At 36.1% G+C, this 21,077-nt stretch overlaps 3 protein-coding genes and 1 long non-coding RNA gene across 10 annotated transcripts in view; 3 read left to right on the plus strand and 1 right to left on the minus strand.

The window, feature by feature from the left end:
- Positions 1-6,982, plus strand: part of LOC123514950 (late secretory pathway protein AVL9 homolog) — a 32,076-nt gene extending 25,094 nt beyond the window's left edge. For all 6 annotated transcript variants that reach the window (XM_045273221.1, XM_045273223.1, XM_045273222.1 and 3 more), the window contains 2 exons: positions 1,239-1,409; positions 4,131-6,982. In XM_045273221.1, coding sequence (XP_045129156.1) covers positions 1,239-1,409; positions 4,131-4,231 — 272 coding nt within the window. In that variant the 3' untranslated portion in view covers positions 4,232-6,982. The remainder of the gene's footprint in view (positions 1-1,238; positions 1,410-4,130) is intronic.
- A 2,549-nt stretch (positions 6,983-9,531) lies between these two features.
- On the plus strand, positions 9,532-13,345 carry LOC123514975 (N-alpha-acetyltransferase 10-like). Its single transcript, XM_045273266.1, has 5 exons — positions 9,532-9,712; positions 11,035-11,174; positions 11,451-11,534; positions 12,351-12,491; positions 13,030-13,345. Exons 1-5 carry the CDS (start codon positions 9,692-9,694, stop codon positions 13,181-13,183), a joined length of 540 nt encoding a protein of 179 aa, XP_045129201.1. The 5' UTR covers positions 9,532-9,691; the 3' UTR covers positions 13,184-13,345.
- Positions 13,346-16,066: 2,721 nt separating this feature from the next.
- Positions 16,067-16,861, minus strand: LOC123515078. Its single transcript, XR_006677767.1, has 2 exons — positions 16,730-16,861; positions 16,067-16,344 (listed from the first exon to the last, which is right to left on the minus strand). It is a non-coding gene; the product is annotated as an uncharacterized LOC123515078 (long non-coding RNA).
- Positions 16,862-18,195: 1,334 nt separating this feature from the next.
- LOC123514724 (structural maintenance of chromosomes protein 3-like) overlaps positions 18,196-21,077 on the plus strand; it is a 28,872-nt gene continuing 25,990 nt past the window's right edge. For both annotated transcript variants that reach the window (XM_045272800.1, XM_045272799.1), the window contains exon 1: positions 18,196-18,353. In XM_045272800.1, the coding sequence (XP_045128735.1) occupies positions 18,339-18,353 (15 nt within the window). In that variant the 5' untranslated portion in view covers positions 18,196-18,338. The remainder of the gene's footprint in view (positions 18,354-21,077) is intronic.

The raw sequence follows: 21,077 nt of genomic DNA on the forward strand, positions 1-21,077 counted from the left end.
CACTTCTATGGTGAGATTTCCTTAATGTTACTTATGAGATTCAAGATTTATGAAATAATAATAATTTTACATGATTATTTTTGAAAACAAGAGTATCATTTGAAACTAATTTGTAGTTATTGCTGTTCAGGTCATTATAATATGTGGGACTAATGAATTAATGTATTGGTAAAGAATACCTACTATGCTTTTCAACAGCTGTGTTACCTCTATTTTCTCGATTGTCTCGGTAACAAAGTGTTGGATCACTGTTATACTTTGCCACAGTATATTTCACACCAAGCGCTAATTTTTCACTGCACAGTGCATTACCAGAAGTGTATGAGTAAGCTACATACTCTTGACAATTGAGAGAAATTTCCGATATCAGGAGAAGGCATTTGGACAGTCACTACTACGTCACACCCTAGCCCCACCCACCTCTCTCCCCCTGTATGTTCCCTCCTCTCTATCACTCGTTATCCCCTTCCTCAACAAACCCTCCCCCCAATCTCTCTCTCTCTCTCTCTCTCTCTCTCTCTCTCTCTCTCTCTCTCTCTCTCTCTCTCTCTCTCTCTCTCTCTCTCTCTCTCTCTCTCTCTCTCTCTCTCTCTCTCTCTCTGGATTCATAACCTACGGTGCATGTTGTTTTCCTGAAGTATATAAAAATGTGGTATACCAACATAGACTTGTCATTTATTTAGAGTGAAATAATGTGGATATAAAGCCTTGGTTATGATAACGTGAAGGTTGATAACAACGAGAATGTTGGCAAACAAGTGGCTTAATGGATGCACCAGTGGGAGTGCCATATACCTCTCATTGGTTGGTGCAAAATTGAAATTAATTGAATTCCAAGAGAGAGAGAGAGAGAGAGAGATTGGGGAGGATTTATTGAGGAAGGGGATAACGAGTAATAGAGAGGAGGGAACATACAGGGGGAGAGAAGTGGGTGGGGCTAGGGTGTGACGTAGTAGTGACTGTCCAAATGCCTTCTCCAGATATCGGAAATTTCTCTCAGTTGTCAAGAGTATGCAGCTTACTCATGCACTTCTGGTAATGCACTGTGCAGTGAAAAATTAGCACTTGGTGTGAAATATACTGTGGCAAAGTATAACAGTGATCCAACACTTTGTTACCGAGACAATCGAGAAAATCAAGGTAACACAGCTGTTGAAAAGCATAGTATATCATATTTTAGGAATGTGTATAATATGAATTTTAATTATAAGCTTACTCACTTTACATAATCTTATTAGGCGGAGCCCTCACTTCTGCACGAGGTGCCATCAGTCATTTGTGGTCATCATTTACAACCACAAACAATAGCACAACTACTGTTGATTGTCCATTGGCTGAGTCAGCCATGGAGGTCACTGAAATACAATGTATTGATGCACAAGACCAGTCTGATGCAATGCCAGCAACAGGTATGAATCAAGCTTTAATCTCTATTTTATGCATGCTTGGTTAAATGGTAGTTTTGGAGTTTTTGAGCTTTCCAAATACAGGCAACCCCCGCTCAATGAACGGGTTACTTTCCTAAAAAACTGTTCATTAAGCGAATTTTCGTTAAGCGAACCAATTATAACAAGTTTGACCCCTGACTTGAACTTCCATTGAGAGTAAACAAAACGAGAGTGCATCATAGTACACTGTGCGCGCGCATATACTTGCTAGTTCTGTAGTGGTGCTCCGCTTTTTCACGCATATTATTGCATGAAAAAAGGCTCTCACTGACTTTTCAGTGAGCATAGTGGTGTATGAATGTCCTGTGATGAAAAAAAAGGAACACTTATGGATAGTTTTGTCGCTAGATAGAAAATAAGTGAAAAGGAGTGGAAGACTCCAAGATGGAGGAGAAATATGCCATTTCAGCATTATTACCTTCGTCCTGTTATAAGTGTAGCTTTGATTCTGGAGACCTAGCAAAGTTCATTAAGTGTTGTCTGTGTAACCGGTGGGCTCATACGAATTGTGTGAATTTGACAGGGATTAAATCTGAAAATATCTGCAACGTGAGGTATCTTTGCTTCATTGAGGTGTCGTCTCTGAAATAATAGTTGCTGTATTGTGTTGGAAAGTGAGATTGACAGGACCAGAAATATTACAGATCATGGCTACTAATGCTGTGAGCTCCATGTTGAAATGTGGTTTATTAAATGTTCAGTCAGTTGGAAACAAGACAATAGAAATCAGAACTTTAATTAATGATGAAAGTCTGGATATTCTTGCTTTGACTGAAACATGGCTGAGTGAATATGACACTGCAAAAATTAAAGAAATGACTGCTGACACTCATACATTTGTGCACATACCAAGGAAAGAGGGAAGAGGTGGTGGTGTTGGTCTTTTACTTTCTAGAACATGCAGTAAAATTAAGGTGGATAAGTCAGAAAAATGGGAGAGCTTTGAACATATGCAAGTTAGCTGTGAGCTTGGTGGTAGAAAACCTGAGTACTTGAGGAACTTACTGGAAACATTCCACCATGACACTACGATGGAGCTGAGACACGATGCAGACCCATACAGACTACATGAGCCAAGATATAACCTTGACATGGGATGTCGAGCATTTGCAAGATACGCACCAAGGATTTACAATAAACTGTCGAGTGATATCAAAGGTTGTGCCAGGATATCTTCAAAAAGAAATTAAAGACATATTTGTTCAAGGAAGTTTATGATTTTAAACGGCATGGAAATCAAAGACAATTATAGATGCTAGTTGCTTTTGAGGGAGGCTCTGCTGAGAGCTGCCTCGCAGTGGAGCGGAGCCTTGAACAAACACCCCATGTAACCCCAAGTAAGTAAATAAGTAAAAGGTTTAATGAAAGTAAAAATTATGAAGTTAAACATTTAAGCAGTTTAATTTAAGACTAAGTCATTATAATGTACACTAATGTATGTATGTAAGTAACTTTATAATGTTGATGATCTTAAATTTATAAAGGGAAGGAGAGTGGAGCGGGAAATATGCTAGCCAGCAACCTGTGGAATGTAAACAAGGGGCGCATCATTGTATCGCATACAAGACTTATGTACCACATTTTCACAAGGCTTTCCATTTTATTCAATGCAGAGTCACAAGTTCAAGTGGTTCTTTTAGCTTGTAAGGAAGATATGGTCTCACCAGCCTTCTTAATGGAGTCTGCTGACTTGAAAATAGTAGAGACAGTAGATGGAATCAAGATGGTGGTGAGCAATGCTATTAGTTTTCTCGCCTCTTGTGGCTGTGAATAATATCCAGCTTCACTTCAAGAGTAAGAGACTTCCTTTGGTCTTCTTAGCAACGCTAAGCGACATTGCAGGGCTGGTTGCAGGGCGTTTTGGTGGCTTGTTGAGTGTGAGATGACGAGCGTTGTCCACAAGAGGTGCTGGTGTATTCTAAAGCCTGTTGGCTTGCATGATACAGCGGAGCTTTCAAACTTGGAAAAAATTACCTGGATAAAATTTTGTTAAAGCGAGTTTGGTGTTTGTTATATGAGCCGATGGTAGTAAAAGGAAATGTTCGTTGTAGCGAAATTTTGTTGTGTGAACGTTCATTAAGCGGGGATTGCCTGTAATAGTTGTGTCACTCATGAAGAACCATTAAACAGAGTTGTTAAATATTATGAGGTTATTCACTTTGCTCTACTGAAATATTACTTTGTAGATCACTTATGTTTTTCTAACAAAAGTCACGGAGAAAGCAAATCAGAAATATCAGAGGCTCTAAGTGGTTCCAAGGGAGAGATGATGTGATGTGATGGATTAAAGGTGTCCAGTTACCAACCTAGGTTTATAATTATTTTATCTTTTTAGTTTAATTAATGAAATTATTTGTTTTTATTGATAAATAATTTATTCATTCTATTTATTTATCTGTTTATTTTATTTCATTCTATATATTTATTCATATATTTATTTTTATATTTATTCATATATTTTTGTTATTGATTGATTGATTAATCATTATTATTATTGTTTTTATTATTATTATTATTGTTATTATTATTTAATTTAATTTTTATTTATTTATTTATTTTTCTTATTTGTTTATTTATTTACTTATTTATTTATTTATTTATTTTATTTATTTATTTATTTATTTATTTATTTATTTTATTTATTTATTTATTTATTTTATTTATTTATTTTTTTTTTTGCAGAGGAAGCAGCCAAATCAGTAAATGAAGACAAGCCTGAGGAAGGCACAGACATCACTTTGGGAGAGTCTGCTCTACCATCAGATGTAGCAGCAACACAGTAGCCAAGTGTAATTTTGTATGTGCACAATTCTCATAGTCTTAATTTGTTCTGAATATATTTTAAGGTAAGTATAGTCTCACATCCAAGAAATATCAATCATGCCATTATTTATTATTTTCCAGAGTAATATTGTATATATTTCAAGACTATGAATACTATAGCATACATGTATTATTTATATACATAAGCAAATAGTTTTTATTTATTTAGTTTTATTTCATTATTTTTCTAAGGGGCTCCTGGACTTACTGATATAGCTATTTTGTATATTATGAGTTAGGGTAAAGAGAAATATAGGATGATAAGTCATCTGCCTTGAATTTTGTTAGAGAATGTTTTCAGGTTCTCAGGCAATTTATCATGTGTAATTAATTGGTGACTGCACTAGACTGATAAACTGAATACCATTGCCCTTTGTTTCTCTCTTTCTAACAATTTCTAAGTAGTTCCTCATGTTGAGGGATGACAGTAACATTACTTCCTCTTTTGTATGATTATGTCATGACATTCAAAAGAAAGATTTTCACATTTAGAGTACTTGATCCTAAAATATTTGATATGGAAGGAAATCAAAAGGAGATTATAAATAATATTTTGGTATTTTATTATTGTCAAAATATATCAGAACCTTTTCCTGATATATGCAGTTTAATGTCTTGAAACAAAAATCATGAGACATTTGTTACTTCTTCAGTTCATGTAAGGAAAGATTCATCATTTTGTTGATCACTGTGTACTGTACCCATGATATGCTAATCTAGAATCCCATTTAGCCAAACCCAATTACTCCCCTTATCAAATTTTCTTCAATTACTTATTGGATAAATGGACTAAGAATGAGGAAAATTCCTGATTAGATCACTCACACATCATCTGGTAGATTGTTGCTTAACCATGCATATTTATCATATCTACAAACATCCTGTCCACTTACTTGTTTCACCTGATTAATACTGTGCCATAAGTACTATTCATAATAAAATGAACCAGAAAACTTTAAGAAATAACAAGAGGCAACAATTAAATGATTGATGTTAAGACTTAACATTAACTATAGGAGGAACTGAATACTTATACATAAAGATCTGTATAGGTATTGAAATACAACTACATAAGTATAGCTCAGGCCTTGTACACTATGACTACAACTACTTAAATGCACACACACACACACGTGTGCACACACACACACACACACACACACACACACACACACACACACACACACACACACACACACACACACATCTGGAATGGATTGAGTGAAGAGATTGTAGCAGAAGAATGTGTGCACAAATTTAACGAAAAGTTGGATAAAAGTAGATATGGAGACAGGTCACTGTTACCCCCACTTGAAGCCTGTAATATACAGTTAGATAAATAGACACACACACACACACACACACACACACACACACACACACACACACACACACACACACACACACACACACACACACACACACACACACACACACACACACACACACACACACACAAAAGGTTGTGTGGATGTCAGGACAGCTAGTAACTATTGCTCTATAGATATGTTGCGGAGTCCTTCTCTCATTAACGTTTTGACACTCATGTCGACTGCTGTCATCCCTCATATGAATTCTATTTCAGAACATTCCTTTTTGATAAGTATAATATAAAAGTTTAATACTGTATTTTATTTAAAGAAATCTAAAGTAACATGTACAGTATATCAGTAATAAGCTTCCTTCTCTGAAAATATCATATAGTATCTTTAATTTCACTAGTATTTTGATGAAAGTACCCTTTTAGACATTAAAATGTTCAAAAAGTAACAGATAATTAGAAAACATTGAAAATTGCCTTCTCTTAGCTTGATTTTTTTTTTTTTTTATACTTAAGCTGACAATAATGTATCCATCACATCAATTTAGTATAGTCATCCATTAATGTCAATTGCTTGTATTATTGATGTATAAGTAAATGATGATAGCAATTAGCCATACTTAATTATTACTTTTTTTATAAAGAAAATTCACTGCCCATATGATGACAAAGATATTCATGTACATTAACAAATATTGCACTCTTAGTGGATATGTACTTGTGTATAAGCTTCACTAGTCATTCCAGCATTAGAACTAAATAAGTAACCATTCCATTCCTTTTATTGAGTCTAGTCAGGTATGAATAATTGCTGTAAGAAATATATAGAGAGTATTGTTAAGATATTTCATCATGTGCAGTACTAGACAAAAACTGCTAAATAAACTTTATTTCATCAAACAATGCTATGACAAAAAAGTTAGGTAAGAAACTTTTGTGGTCCATACATATCCTGAGCAAAAATTTGTACTTAGTAGGCAGATTTATTATTTAATCATTGTACATTTTTATAAGACAAATATAGCATTATATATATATATATATATATATATATATATATATATATATATATATATATATATATATATATATATATATATATATATATATGCTGACTCAAGAATGCATATAGATACATGTATTTGTACAAAAACTCAGATTTTTGCTTGAGTGTTACTTCTCTCGTCTAATATTATTACATTCAAGGGTAAAATTCTATATATTTGATTACAGAAAAGCAATTAAGAGTATTTATAAACTATCATGAAAACAGTATAGAAATGTCTGTAAGTAGTTCATTGATTTGACTATTTTTTACAATTACATCCTGCTGTTTTCGGTGTTTCTGTTGTGCTTCCAAATGTGTTAATATACCAGTCATATTCCTGAACATGTCCTGTTCTTTATGCCCCCCAGAAATGTGATTGATGTTGTATATATATATATATATATATATATATATATATATATATATATATATATATATATATATATATATATATATATATATATATATATATATATATATATATATATATATATATATATATATATATATATATACAGTTAATGCTGACTAGTCTCAGTGGTTTTATAAAAGACACTTTACATTCTGCAAAGTCTCTGATACTGTATCAGTTTGATAAACAGCTGGCATGACAGAGAAGCCATTCCAATTTCATTTTGTTTTTCCACTTATCAAACCTGCTCAGTTTTAGCTGTAGGCATGATTCCAGTGAATAAAGAAAATGTTTCTTATTGTGTGAAGCACAAACACTGTACATTATCCATTAAAGATAAGGTTGAAATTCTGAAAAAAAAAAGAAACATTGACAGCTGTTTGTACAAAGCTTATGTAGGTTAAACAGCATTGGCTCTTGAACATTTGATGATACAAAGAAACTGCTAAAAACTCCTTTGTTTCTTTGCTAACAGTATTGGTATTGATATCAGCAGAAAAGTGTTATTGGTACAGCCCCACTTCAGTATTAATCAACTTGTACTGATTTATGGGGTACTTTGAAGGCATTTAAAAGTATTTAAATGGATCCTAGGTAGCATGTGAGAGGATATATTTTTTTTCATAATATTTCATGTAGTACTGAGGTATTTTCTACAGTTCAAGAATGCTTTTTTTTCTGTTATACTCATGTGATTCTTTCAGTGACTTATAGACAAACACATTTCCCTGCTCTGTCTATCCACTTTTCCAACTTCATACATTCCATTCTAACTTAATTGTCAAAATCACTAATCCAGCATCCTACAAGTTCCAGTGGTATTGGACTAGTGATGTCCACCGGTACTACCTCTGAATGCACCAAGGTATGCAGCAGAAGCTTTGAGAGTTTATGGATTATGTTTAAGTCATGATTTGAAACCAACTTGGAAAGATGTAAAGCCAGACTGGAATAAGTTAAGAATGCAAGAATGGTATGAAAGATTTCATCTGTATGTGGAGTGAAAGGAGTAATTGAAGGTAATAAGTGTATTTGATAAATTAATTGACAGACATAATGTCATGCTAGTTTTGTGAGTCCACTGACTATGATGGTGAACAGAATCTACATGAATCATCAATCATACAAAGAAGCAGAGAGCAATTAGAATGAAGTGGAAAAATGAGTTGAACAACAGTGAGATGTGTGGCATTTGTCATTGGATAATGATAAACAATATGATTACATGAGTTATAATTAAATCATGAACAAACAGAGTCGGGATAGAATGGGATGTGTATAGTTGGAAGAATGGTTGATAGAGCAGTGAAATGTGTTGGACTATAAGTCACTTGAAAGGCAGGCATGACCCAACTCCCTCCCTTGTTGTATGCATTGCTACAGCAGTAAAGTTATCAATCAGTCAGTCAGAATCACATACAATAAAAAAAAAAAAAAAAAATTAACTAAAAAGATGCCTCAATACTACCTATATGAAATGTGATGAAGAAAAATATATCCTCTCTCACAAGTTACCTACCATAGGATTTATTTATTTATGTATTTATCATTATTATCATCATTATCAATGTTTTGGTTGTGGTTATTATTATTATTATTATTATTATTATTATTATTATTATTATTATTATTATTATTATTATTATTATTATTATTATTATTATTATTATTATTATTATTATTATTATTATTATTATTATTATTATTATTATTATCATCATTATTATTATTATGATTAATGTCGTTGCAATTTTTGAAATTTGAAAGGTTTCCCTTGAGAGGGAACCTACCACCTAGGTAAGTAGGTACTGTACATAATACTGATTAACATCAAAAGTTGTTGTACAATGAAACAGTTATCAGTTTTACCAAATATGTTTGTTCATTCACCACGAGTTTGAAGGCAGAGTGATTACTGTACTTAGAGAGTCAAGTTCGTAATGTGCGTGTGGGATATTGGGATTGTGGTAGCTAATTTGATAGAATCTGTACTTTTCCCTCGATTTTAAAAACAGCTGTAGGTAATATATATATATATATATATATATATATATATATATATATATATATATATATATATATATATATATATATATATATATATATATATATATATATATATATATATATATATATATATATATATATATATATATATATATATATATATATATATATATATATATATATATATATATATATATATATATATATATATATATATATATATATATATATATATATATATATATATATATATATATATATATATATATATATATAGGTAGATAGCAAGAAACATACTTAAGGTAAAATCCTTAGTAGATAGATTACAGCATATTTCTTTCTAGAGCACAAGTATGTCTTTTATGTCGTATGTTTAAATTTTTCATATTGATTAGCTCATTTGACTCATTCTATTTATTAGTATTATAATTTTCTTTGCCTTGGTTGGCCTCGATGAGCCGAATTATCCTGGAGCCGAACTATGCTGGGTGAGGACGGCTGTTCGGCAAGGTGACTCATGCGATTGGCGAGTGAGTGTGACCGTCCGAGCAGCCGTGAGTGAGCTCACGGTGGTGCCCTGTGTGAGTGTGTGACAGCAAGAGGTGCGGTGGGCCACCACACCACAATACATCATGAATATCCGTTGTGCAAAGGTATTTCAGTTACCATTTTTAATCGCCTCTTGGAACATTGACAGTATTATATTGCAGTTATGGCAGTGAAATTTTCAGATGCCACTCAGAGGTGTTCTCGACTAAAATAGTGCCTACATCCTGCTTACCCCAAGAACTTAGGATCCGTATCTAGTTACAAGGCCCATCGGGAAATGCTAAGACAAGACACGCCACTATAGAGTGGCGTGTTTTCGGTTGTTAACCCCAAACAGTACTTAACTTAGGTTAGTTTGTTAGGTAATGCTGGGACTACCGATTTTAGTAGATTTAGTAAACAGAGCGGCGTGCCTTGCCTTGATATTCACAGGTCCTTCTATCAGCTTTACATTCCATGCTGTTTGTAGACACCATCATACAGAGCTGGGCACGGCTTTATTTTTTTCAGGTGCAACTGCAGCTTGCAGCTGCAACATTTTTTTTCTCAGTGTGACTCTGCTAAATTAGTATATTATAAAGTAAACTTTAGCATGATAATATGAACATGCTTTTATAAAGCTGGCAGAGAAACATATTATTTTTTAAAATTAAAATACAGCCCAAACTAATATTTACAGATCTTGCTTCTCTTCCTCTATGTCCTCCTGGCCTATCTTCTCCAGCCACAGCAATATCCTTAAAAAAGTAATCTTTGTTCATGTTCTAAGTTGCAGAAAATTTGTGGTGTAACTTTGCTTAGTCCAACTTTTTCAAAAGTTATTAAAGCTACTATGTAATTATCTTTATTTATTTTATTTTTTATTTATTTATTTATTTTTTTTTTTTTTGTTCACTTGGTTGGATTTACTTGGCCTGAGTATTAAACAATCTATACTACAACTGGTAGCACTGATTTATTTTCCTTATTTCTTTATTGGTACTTACATCTCTTTGGATTATTTAATAGGTTAGTTATTTTTACAAGGTGTTGGCACAACTGCTGAAAAAAACTTTTATCCCGCCAAAACAAGCCAATTTATTTAATAATCTATCAATTTTGTCATAAAATGTTTCACAATATGTGTATATATCAGGAAGACTTTGAAGGTAAAAACAAGAGTAACTTAACACTTAACACACCTCCCCACTTCACGTGGCAGTTACTCCTGCTTCCTATAACCTCCAATTTTGTAATATCCCTCCAAAGCCAAAAAGTTAAGTGAAGGTAGTCAAGCAACTGATACTTTACCATCTGTGTAGCTCTCTATGTCTTAAGAGTACTGGGGAGACTGATTTGAAGATAAATTTATTGCTAAATAAATGATGTAGTTTTTCATACAAGTTTTTACTGTCAAGTAATGGATATTTTTTATTTCATCCTTCAGCCAGAGGACTTGATGCACATGCAGCACTGCAACTTGCTGTGCCTCCCTGAAAACTATCAAATGAAATACTACCTTTACCATGGCTTATCATGGCCACAACTTTCATACGTAGCTGAAGATGATACAGGACAGGTGGTGGGGTGAGTATTGAACTGTAAGTGCTCGTACTTTGAACATCAATATCAGTAAAAATGTTTACAACAGATTGTTTACTAGTGAGGTAAATAAGAAAAATATATTACTAAATTCTTAGAAATCACATAATATTAAGAAAAGAAAAGTAATTTCTAAGTTGATCGCAAATTCTTCATGTAATAAACACAATGTGTTTTAAGTCATAACAATATTGATTGCATAAAAATCATAGGTTGGAATAAAGGTGTATATCTGTCTAGTAACTGGGTTTTATCCAATAGATATGTCCTTGCAAAGATGGAGGAGGAAAGTGAGGAAGATCCACATGGACACATAACATCACTGGCAGTACGCAGAAGTCATAGGTATGGTAGTGATCTTTGTCATAATGTATCTCGATATTCATTAAACAGTTAGATATCAAATAGTACAGGAGTGATGGAGTGTAGCACTGGTTGTACCTCTTTTAGAACAAGTGGTAATAATTTGAATTTTCTGTCACATCTCTAGGAGTGTGGCATAAGTAGAAGTGGGTTCCTATTCAAATCTCAACCAGGCAAAGTATTTTTTGAGTAACACATCTTTCAGCTGAAGTTGTGCTAATACCTATGTATTTAAGCCATGAGTTTAGATTTTCTTCTTTTTCTATCCTTTTTCCTTCTTCAAACCATGCCTACACCTAGCAACGCTACTGATGTCTGACATATTTTATACCATATCTCTTACATATATTGTATAACATTGTTGTCTTAATACACAACAAGTTCACATGTATTGCTTGTATTTGGAATATTTATTATTATTATTATTATTATTATTATTATTTCTTTTTATTTTCTTTTACATTTTTTAATTTTTTTTTTTATTTTATGGTAGACTTAACATTGATATGGACCCACTTTTTATTAGGCAGTTTTTCTATAAAGGAGCTCAATATCTATTTCAGTGTTAAAAGTTGTACTTTTTGTTATTCAAGTATATTCTCTCAACCCTTATTATGGCCTCTCCAATATTGATATTGTACATACATTGTCTATTCAGAATGCATGTGTGTGCAGGGGTGGATGTTGTATTTGTTTACATGATGGCATCTGCAGATGGAGAGAGAGAGAGAGAGATCCATCAAAAAATTGTTTCTATGAATTGATTTTCTTATATTCGTGATTAATGCTATCTTTCAGACGATTAGGGCTTGCTCAGAAACTCATGGACCAGACTGCAAGAGCAATGGTTGAGTGCTTCAATGCCAAATATGTTTCTCTTCATGTCAGAAAGTCCAACCGAGCTGCTCTGAATCTCTACACTAATACTCTAAAATTTACGTAAGTTCAATTATTTAAATGTACGTGTATTACTGTGGAGTGCTTTATATAATTTGTGTTCCCTCTCAGTAAATGAAATATTCTGTAAAGCAAAAGTTCTGTGACTGAATTACATCTTGGATTAGAAGTGTTGTGGAATAGATGGTGAGAGACCCATCTTTACCTGATTGCCAGTGATTGGTTGATTTCCCCCAGATGCCCTAGAATATCTTTAGGTCCTTAAGGCGTTATTTTAATTGATGTCTTCACAATTCTTCTTCATTCATCTCTATCATATACAGCCAATATTGTACCCAATTTAGGATAACTTTTTTGATATTCAGCAGTCTAGAAATCAGTGTTCATCTCTTCTCTACATCTTTCTCACTAATATTGTACATCACTTTATTTATTTATTTTATTTTTCCCCATATATTCTAATCTCTCTCTCTCTCTCTCTCTCTCTCTCTCTCTCTCTCTCTCTCTCTCTCTCTCTCTCTCTCTCTCTCTCTCTCATTTCATGAGAAAATTCCAAAGCTAACTGTAACTAACCTTTCAGCATTTCTGAAATTGAACCGAAGTACTATGCTGATGGAGAGGATGCCTTTGCCATGAAGAGGGATCTTTGTTCATTTGCCTTGCAGAATGATGTCAGTCCAGCAGATTCAGGTACCTTCTTTGATAATAAGAAAAATGAAGAGAAAGATAAATGAAGACATGTATTACTTCATGCCTTTCTTTTTTTCCCCCCAAACCTCAAATACATGTCAGATATATTTTAGATTAAATTTGTTTCCTCTATCTATATCACACTGTATTTTGTATTTTCATGAATCCTTTGTTGACTGATTAAAGATTGAGAACTGATTCTGAAATGGCATTTCAGTATCATGACAATTGTTATTGACCAAATATATGCTTGATTTTTTTTCTGCATAACCTAGCAGTAAAAGCATCTGTCTTCTCCCTTTTGTGGGAGCTATCATTGGATGAATATGCATTCTACATAAGCACATGTAGCATTTTTTTTTTTACCCTCTCCAGATTCCTGTTCCATTCCCATGTCTCACTCTTGTCCCTATCCCTGTATCCCTTCCTCCTATCACCCATCATACCTTATATGACTTTATTTGTGCTCCCATCAACATCCCATAACTTCCTGGCTAACCACGTGTGCATATGTGTGTGCATGACTGGCTTCAACTCCCATCATTGCAGATTTTCATATCAGCTTTGTTTATTTTTTTCTTATTTCCTTTTATATATATATATATATATATATATATATATATATATATATATATATATATATATATATATATATATATATATAATATATATAGATTTGGATAGCATATGAGTTTCAAATTTATGTTTAGAGCAGGTTTCCTATCATGGATGGTTTCTAATAGATGAGTAGGTTAAAAATACACACACATACTCATGAATAGAATAATATTACTTTCTGTATATTTCTCTCTCTTTCTCTCAGGTGTCACAGGCTGGGATTTTCATTGAAAAAGAAAGACTTCCAAATTAATATTACATATATTTGAAATAAAGCAAATAACATTAGAACAAAGACAATGAAAGTGACGCCGGACTGGACAAACAACAGAGGGACACGTGAAACACACTCAACACTCTCCCTCACTCACATCCACTACTCAACTCTACATAAAAACATTCTCCACTCACTGAATTTCCTTGCATGAATCTCCCCTGAAATCACTACCCACCTGATCAAAAATGCGTGTGGTCACTTCTGTCCTACGGCGAGTCCCCGCTCGCCGCCACGCGTCCACATCTCGCCAAGATCCAGAGGAGAGAATGCCATCTCTTTTACCAGCAGTTTGTCCTTCCCTGACCACACTCATCCACTGCCCCAGGTGCCAGTTCACACCATGCTAAATACTTTCTTTCTTTACTCTATTCTGCCTTATACATGTTGTAGTACACTTAATGCTAATAATACTATCATGCACTTAACTCCAATATATCTTCTTATAAAGTTCCTCCTCTCAATTAAATTAGGCGCTCGGCACGATGATTTTCCCTCCCAAGCCTACAGTCACCCAAGCACACACTATCCACCTTGGCTCTCCTTAACATACCATCCTACCATGTTACACAGGTTATTCTATCCTTTTCACGTCTTACAAGTAATTTATCCCTTCATCTGTCTAAGTAATAACAAGAAAAGAATTATAAATGCATTTTACTGAACATTTTTATATATTTATTTATTCAATAACTGAAGCATGTGTGTGTGTGTGTGTGTTTGATAACTTGATCTGAGATCACAGTGACTCGTCATTCCCACATAGACTATGTAGTAATAATTAGCCAGAGTGGTGAGAGCTAGAATGGTATCGATGACGTTTCTTCTCACTTTGATGTGTTGGTGCTTGGAATCCCTTCCTGATGATGATGTTGCTTTGGAGTCAGTCGAGTCATTCAATTCTGCTTTACATGGAAGTTTAGGTTCACTTTTATACGAATGTCAAATAAGGTTATTATTTCAAATCCTGTAATTGCTCATAAATCAGTTATTCAAATTGCTGTGTTCACTTGCTATTTCATATACAGAATTTGGTGTGCCAGTAGGTTTGTGGTATTTCCTTACTATCTCTGGTTAAGCCCTAACTCATATTGCCCTAGTATGCCATTGTAAAGGGGGATACCAAACCAGGTGAGAGTCAGAATTAACAGGTAAGAGATGGAAATAAAGAGGGAATCTATAAGAAGACCGTATTCACCCAATGACAGATCCATTGAATAAGATATCACTAATTTGTAGACAGGTAGAAAAAATATTAGAATATGGCCAGCAACCATAAGTACAAATAATAAATGTGAGAGTTTGTATTTGAGAAAAGAAAAAAAGTAAAACTTTGCTTATGAAATGAAATCCATCACATTTTCTGAAGAATAAGTTCAGTATTAACACTGTCCAGCCTTTAAAAAATAAAAAAGGTGCGTTTACACCAGTTGAATCGAATCGATTTGATTCATGAAGAATCAACGCGATTCATCTTACACATTACTGTATAGACAATATTATTCTGCATATTTTTAAAACTAATGACAACAGAAAGCTTTATGAACATGGTTTTACATTTTCAATAGGCAACTATGGTGTATTGTCTTTCTTTGAAATGCGTGACATAACGTAATCGTCAATCAGTCAGACACCAGCCAGAATAGGGAAGGGTGTAAACTTTCTTATATTACCCCCTGTGCGTGCCTCTGATTTCGTTCACTAAATAATGTACCGTATGTCCCGTCACAAAGTATATGACAAAATAACAGAATTAACATAGCTGTATTTATTTCAATATCCTTCGCATACCGTTGAGCCTAAATAAAGAGTAGATATAGATGTTATAATATGTATTGCTGCGACCCTCCTTCAGCTTCTTCAGGGAGGGGACGCCTCACAATCTTCTCGGGATTCGGGGCGTGTGTGTTGCGGGAGAAGGACTTTACCTGGGTGGAGAGGCGGGCAGATCGCTCTCTCAGGCCTGGCTGTCTGCTGCTATAGCACCCACTCTCACTCAGCTCAGTCACACAGAGTGGGGAGAAGGAAACACTTCTTCCTTATTTCTCTATATTACAGCAACTATACACGAGTCACCGGAACAGGTGGCGGCGGCACACAGGACGGGGCAGGGCAGGGGGCGGCAGCAAAGTACGGGTAACACTTTGTTAGTTCGTCAGGCACTTCACTGTCTCTCCGTCTCTCGTTCACTCTCTGACTGCTCCCCAGAGTACGACTTGTTCCCTCGAGGTCTCTCGCTACCCTCCTGTCCTCTGTCCTCGTCGGACGGTGCCACACAGTGCCCCACAAACCACGCCTCCTGTGCCGTCGCACCTGCCAGGCAATGTCCTTACAAGTCTATTTCAGCTTAACTGCTAATTACCAATATATCCCTGATAATGCTGGCTACAAGCAATTCACACATGCATGCATTTATTTACACGGTACCGTATGACAATTATCCCAGGGCTGGCCAGTGCCCTCACCCATACACACACACACACACACACTCTTATCTCCCCGTGACCTCTGGGGTCACATCTCCTCCGTCATGGAGGCCTAGCTCAGCGTTCCTTCCATTAAGGTGTGACAGTTTCATAAACACGAGCAACCAACACCTCGCTCACCCTTTAGCTAAAGTCTGCACATATGTACTCATGTGTACTACCCATATGTACTCTCTTATGACGCTGCTCCACACTCACACAGGCACACGTACATATCTGGGAGGCTGCTGCAATACACCTTCGCAACAGTATCAACTCGTGCGCCCATTTCTTCCGCGGTGAATGTATGTATTAGTGGATCATTCTGTCCTACTACTCGAGAGCTCCACCTAGCGAGACAAAGTATTCTCTCAGAGTGTCACGAACTGACATGGCTTCTGCAAAATGCCTATGGTGCATCTTAAACTATTCTGTGGTTATCCTAAAGAAATCCTAAAACCTCGTCAGATTATTGACCAAATCTGGGAACAAATGTTCAAAGCTCCCAAATTTACGTCTTCCAGAATTAATTGCATGCACCCATATTCGTTGCCGACGCCCACGCCTAAGCTTCCTCAGCCACTGTAACACTGGTTCTGCAAAAGCTAATGCGTCCATACTTCCGAAGGCTGCCTTGGTCCTGAATCATCTGAATTATGTGAATCAGATGTGTTGAGATTCAGTCGGTTGAAACCAATGAATATACAAGGCTCCTTGGTTGGAACTACAGTATGCAGATTCAAAATGACTCGATTCAAATGATTATTCATAAATTGAATCGATTTGATTCGCTTGGTGTAAACGCATCCAAGCTTCTTTATTTACTCATTTGCTTATAATTTTGAATGATTACCTTTTCTCTCCTTATAAAAGACGGTTAATCTTCGAGCCTATGTCACTAATAATTTTCAGTGTTGCATACGAAGCATATCACCTCGGCCATCATTTAAATGTTCGGCAGGGTTACTCTGGAGCATGGATTAATAGCCAAGGTAGGCCCTAGAAAGATCTATGAATGCCGCAAGGAAGATGCATAAGATAAATGTTTTATTTTTTTTCCATCTGAATATTTTATAGGACAATTTGGATGCTCTGAATGGATTCAGGGGTGACAAGCTGATCCACGCTGATTAGCGGGCAAATATAAAAGCTAACCAACGAAGAAAGCAGGATAGGGTCAAAGAGTTCAAAGCAAGGAATATAAGAGAGAGAGAGAGAGAGAGAGAGATTTCCCGCTTTCCTTTGTTATCCTGTAGTTCCTCAAAACCAGCTGCAAGAATGACGCCTGTAATTTGCTGATTTACCATGACAATAGATAGGTTTAATGCTTAATTGTGTTCGTTGATCAAACTGAATGACAGTGTGCTTGTCTTGTCTCCGTTAATTTGGGCGTTTATATAGATTACTACAATATGTTGACCTAATATGATTTATTCTATATTTTTTGTGGCTAACATGAGTTTCGGGATACAATCTTCATTGAAAATCAAACCAAGGGCAAGTAATCAATAAACAACAAAGGCACAGAGGCAAATGCTATTGATTCATAAGCGCCATAGATTTGCCATTGGAGGGAAGAAACCAAGATACTGGATACCTTTAAGGGATAAGCTATAAAAGTTTGATTCCTTTAATGTGCAAAATACGATGCTTATTTGTTTTTATCCTCATTCTACGCTTAAGTCTTGGCGGGAACTTTGCCGCTTATATTATCTTACCGCCATTTTCGCTCCCTGGGACGCTTATCCCGGTGGCTGCAGAAATGCTCGCTGATACGTAGCGGTATTGATAGTATGTCATTCATGTGTGAAATTATGGTGCCTAAGAAGGAGGAGACTCACCATGTATATTAGACAAGTAAGTACATATGTTGGTTTGTTTAGCACAGCGGTGGTAAAGTGAGGAGGGTCTGGCCACGGCACAGCAGGAGTAAGCCATTGGCGCCATCCGAGGCCCGGGCTTGCCTCCCACTGCTGCTTGACACTCGGTGGTGGTGATGGTGCCACTGCTCTGGGAAATGCCATGTAAACTCATAGTCATGATTGTTGGAAGGACAGTGGTCACCTTAGGTCATGGAACATAGTTCTAAATCAAACGTGTCCAAACCATACCTAACCTAACTAACTAGTAACATTTCTCTCATCACTTAGTCATTTATTTTTTATTCCTTCTATTAACATTACTCCCATTAATTCATAATCGAATTTTTTACCACTTTCTATTAATTTATTTACCTTTATTTAATTAGTTTTATTGGCACTGTCCCCGAGAAGCCGTCCCGCGCGCTTGCCTCCATGCCCGGCTCCCCCTTAGCAGCTCCTCCACCCAGCTGAATTGACGTCACATATATGAAGCCATGCTATTGGTCAGAGAGAGAGAGAGAGAGAGAGAGAGAGAGAGCATATGATAATGAATAAGGAGAGAAGGAAAAACTTTATCAGTTATATCACACACACGCCGGTAAGCGGCGAGGCAAAATGGGCAAGCCTCTTAATGTGTGGCCTCTGTTCACCTAGCAGTAAATAGGTACGGGATGTAACTCGAGGGGATGTGGCTTCGCTTTCCCGGTGTGTGGAGTGTTGTGGTCTCAGTCCTACCCGAAGATCGGTCTATGAGCTCTGAGCTCGCTCCGTAATGGAAAAGACTGGCTGGGTGACCAGCAGACGACCGAGGTGAATTACACACACACACACACACACACACACACACACACACACACACACACACACACACAAATGTCTGCTGTCACTCGACAACAAAGTCTCTCTCTCTCTCTCTCTCTCTCTCTCTCTCTCTCTCTCTCTCTCTCTCTCAAATCAGCTGGGTGGAGGAGCTGCGAAGAGGGAGCCAGGAATGGAGGCAAGCGCGCGGGACGGCTTCTCGGGGACAGTGCCGCGTATATCTGCAGGGTTGGACCTCCTCTCTATTCATTAAAAACACATTGCAACGTGATAGAGTACTTTCTATAGAACATGTCTGTGATGTTTTCAATGTGGGGAAGGCTTTTGTAAGGCCGTAGTTATTAAATTAATAGCGCGCCGCCTCCAGAAACAAAGTCCACAATCATCCCTTCCGAGTGAAGCTACACAAATTAATGCGTGTGTTCGTGTGTTGTTAAGTGTGTGGCGCGCGCAGCTGGAGAGTGACGTCGTCAAATCACGTGATAATACATCTGCCAATCAGTTTGGTAAGTTTGTTATTATTACGTATTTTCTAAAATCTCCACATCAACCGTAAACGTAAGTCACATTGATGACTGTCTTATTTTATTATCATCATATCGGGAGTTTTTTGGGGGAGGAGGTATAAAAGAGCAATAAATGCATTTTTTCAATCTAGGGAAATTTCCCTAGGTACTTTACTGTTATTGCGTGGCTAGGTTACTATCGCTTGGCCAGGTTACTAGCCAAGGATATAAGTTAGGTTAGGTCAGGTCAGTAACCTTAGAGGGATGCAGGAGGGTGGGGAGCAGCCCACGGTTAAGTTAGGTAATGGCAGCCCCCCGTTAGGTTAGGTTAGGTTAGTAACCTTAGGGTGGGGTCCGTGGGGGTGCAACATCCCCATCCCCGGTTAGGTTACGTTAGGTTAGGTTAATAAGCTTAGGTTAGGTCCTTAGGGGGATCCAGGGTGGGCGCAGTCCCCCTAGTTAGCGGGGGGGAGTCCATGGGGACGCAGTCCCCCGGTTAGGTTAGGTATATGATTCTAGCATATTGCTTGAAGCAAATTTTACCCCAAATTTTTTTTATTCTAGGGTAATTTCCCTTGATTTTCAAAGTCCATTTATTGCTCTTTTATGTCTCCCCCTAAAAAAAAAACCTGATTCCCCACAGGCCCCCAAGCTTGTTGGGGAGGGTTGGTGGGGGTGGGATGGAGGAAAAGGGGGAGGTTCAACCCTACAGTTTTACCATAAAAAATTAGCATTATACTTGAAATCAAATTTGGACAACTTTTTTTTCTGGTTGTGCTAAATGTTTACTCTTTCACCATACTCTCACTTCTGAATGAAACTGTTTGTCTGGTAGGTTTTTACCATGTATTTTACTCGTCAGTAATCTCTCTCTCTCTCTCTCTCTCTCTCTCTCTCTCTCTCTCTCTCTCTCTCTCTCTCTCTCTCTCTCTCTCTCTCTCCCTCCCTCCCCCTCTCCCTCCCTCATAACATAACATAACATAACATAAATAATAGGATAACAAAGGGCCACCAGGGCCCATCTAAGTTATCCTGTATCAGTCGCACAGCGACCTCGTCATCAGTACTTAAAGATACACTTACAAGTACACAATACATTATATACTAATTCTAAATATTTGGCCCATTAACAGGGCTAAGTCCTGCAGCGAAATCCTCTACAATTTGTGGTCCCCATACATGGGGATCATGTCTTGTTTAACTATAGTAAATTTCTTATAAAAACTATCATGCAGTGCTATACATAATTATAAATCTAATAAATTTAAGTGCTTATCTAATCTGTTTTTAAACATTGTCAAACTAGTGCTATTTACAACCGTCTCTGGCAATGCATTCCAGAAGTCTACCACCCTATGACTAAAGAAATATTTTCTTATATCTAACCTGCAGCC

The sequence above is a fragment of the Portunus trituberculatus genome, chromosome 38 (assembly GCF_017591435.1).
Source record: "Portunus trituberculatus isolate SZX2019 chromosome 38, ASM1759143v1, whole genome shotgun sequence".
Lineage (NCBI taxonomy): Eukaryota > Metazoa > Arthropoda > Malacostraca > Decapoda > Portunidae > Portunus > Portunus trituberculatus.

Bases quoted from the DNA above. Each gene is read 5' to 3' on its own strand.
- LOC123514975 (XM_045273266.1), top strand. From the start codon at position 9,692: ATGAATATCCGTTGTGCAAAG. The intron at 11,175-11,450 runs GTGAGTATTGAA...TTTATCCAATAG, and splicing joins GATACAGGACAGGTGGTGGG to ATATGTCCTTGCAAAGATGG. The intron at 11,535-12,350 runs GTATGGTAGTGA...GCTATCTTTCAG, and splicing joins GCAGTACGCAGAAGTCATAG to ACGATTAGGGCTTGCTCAGA.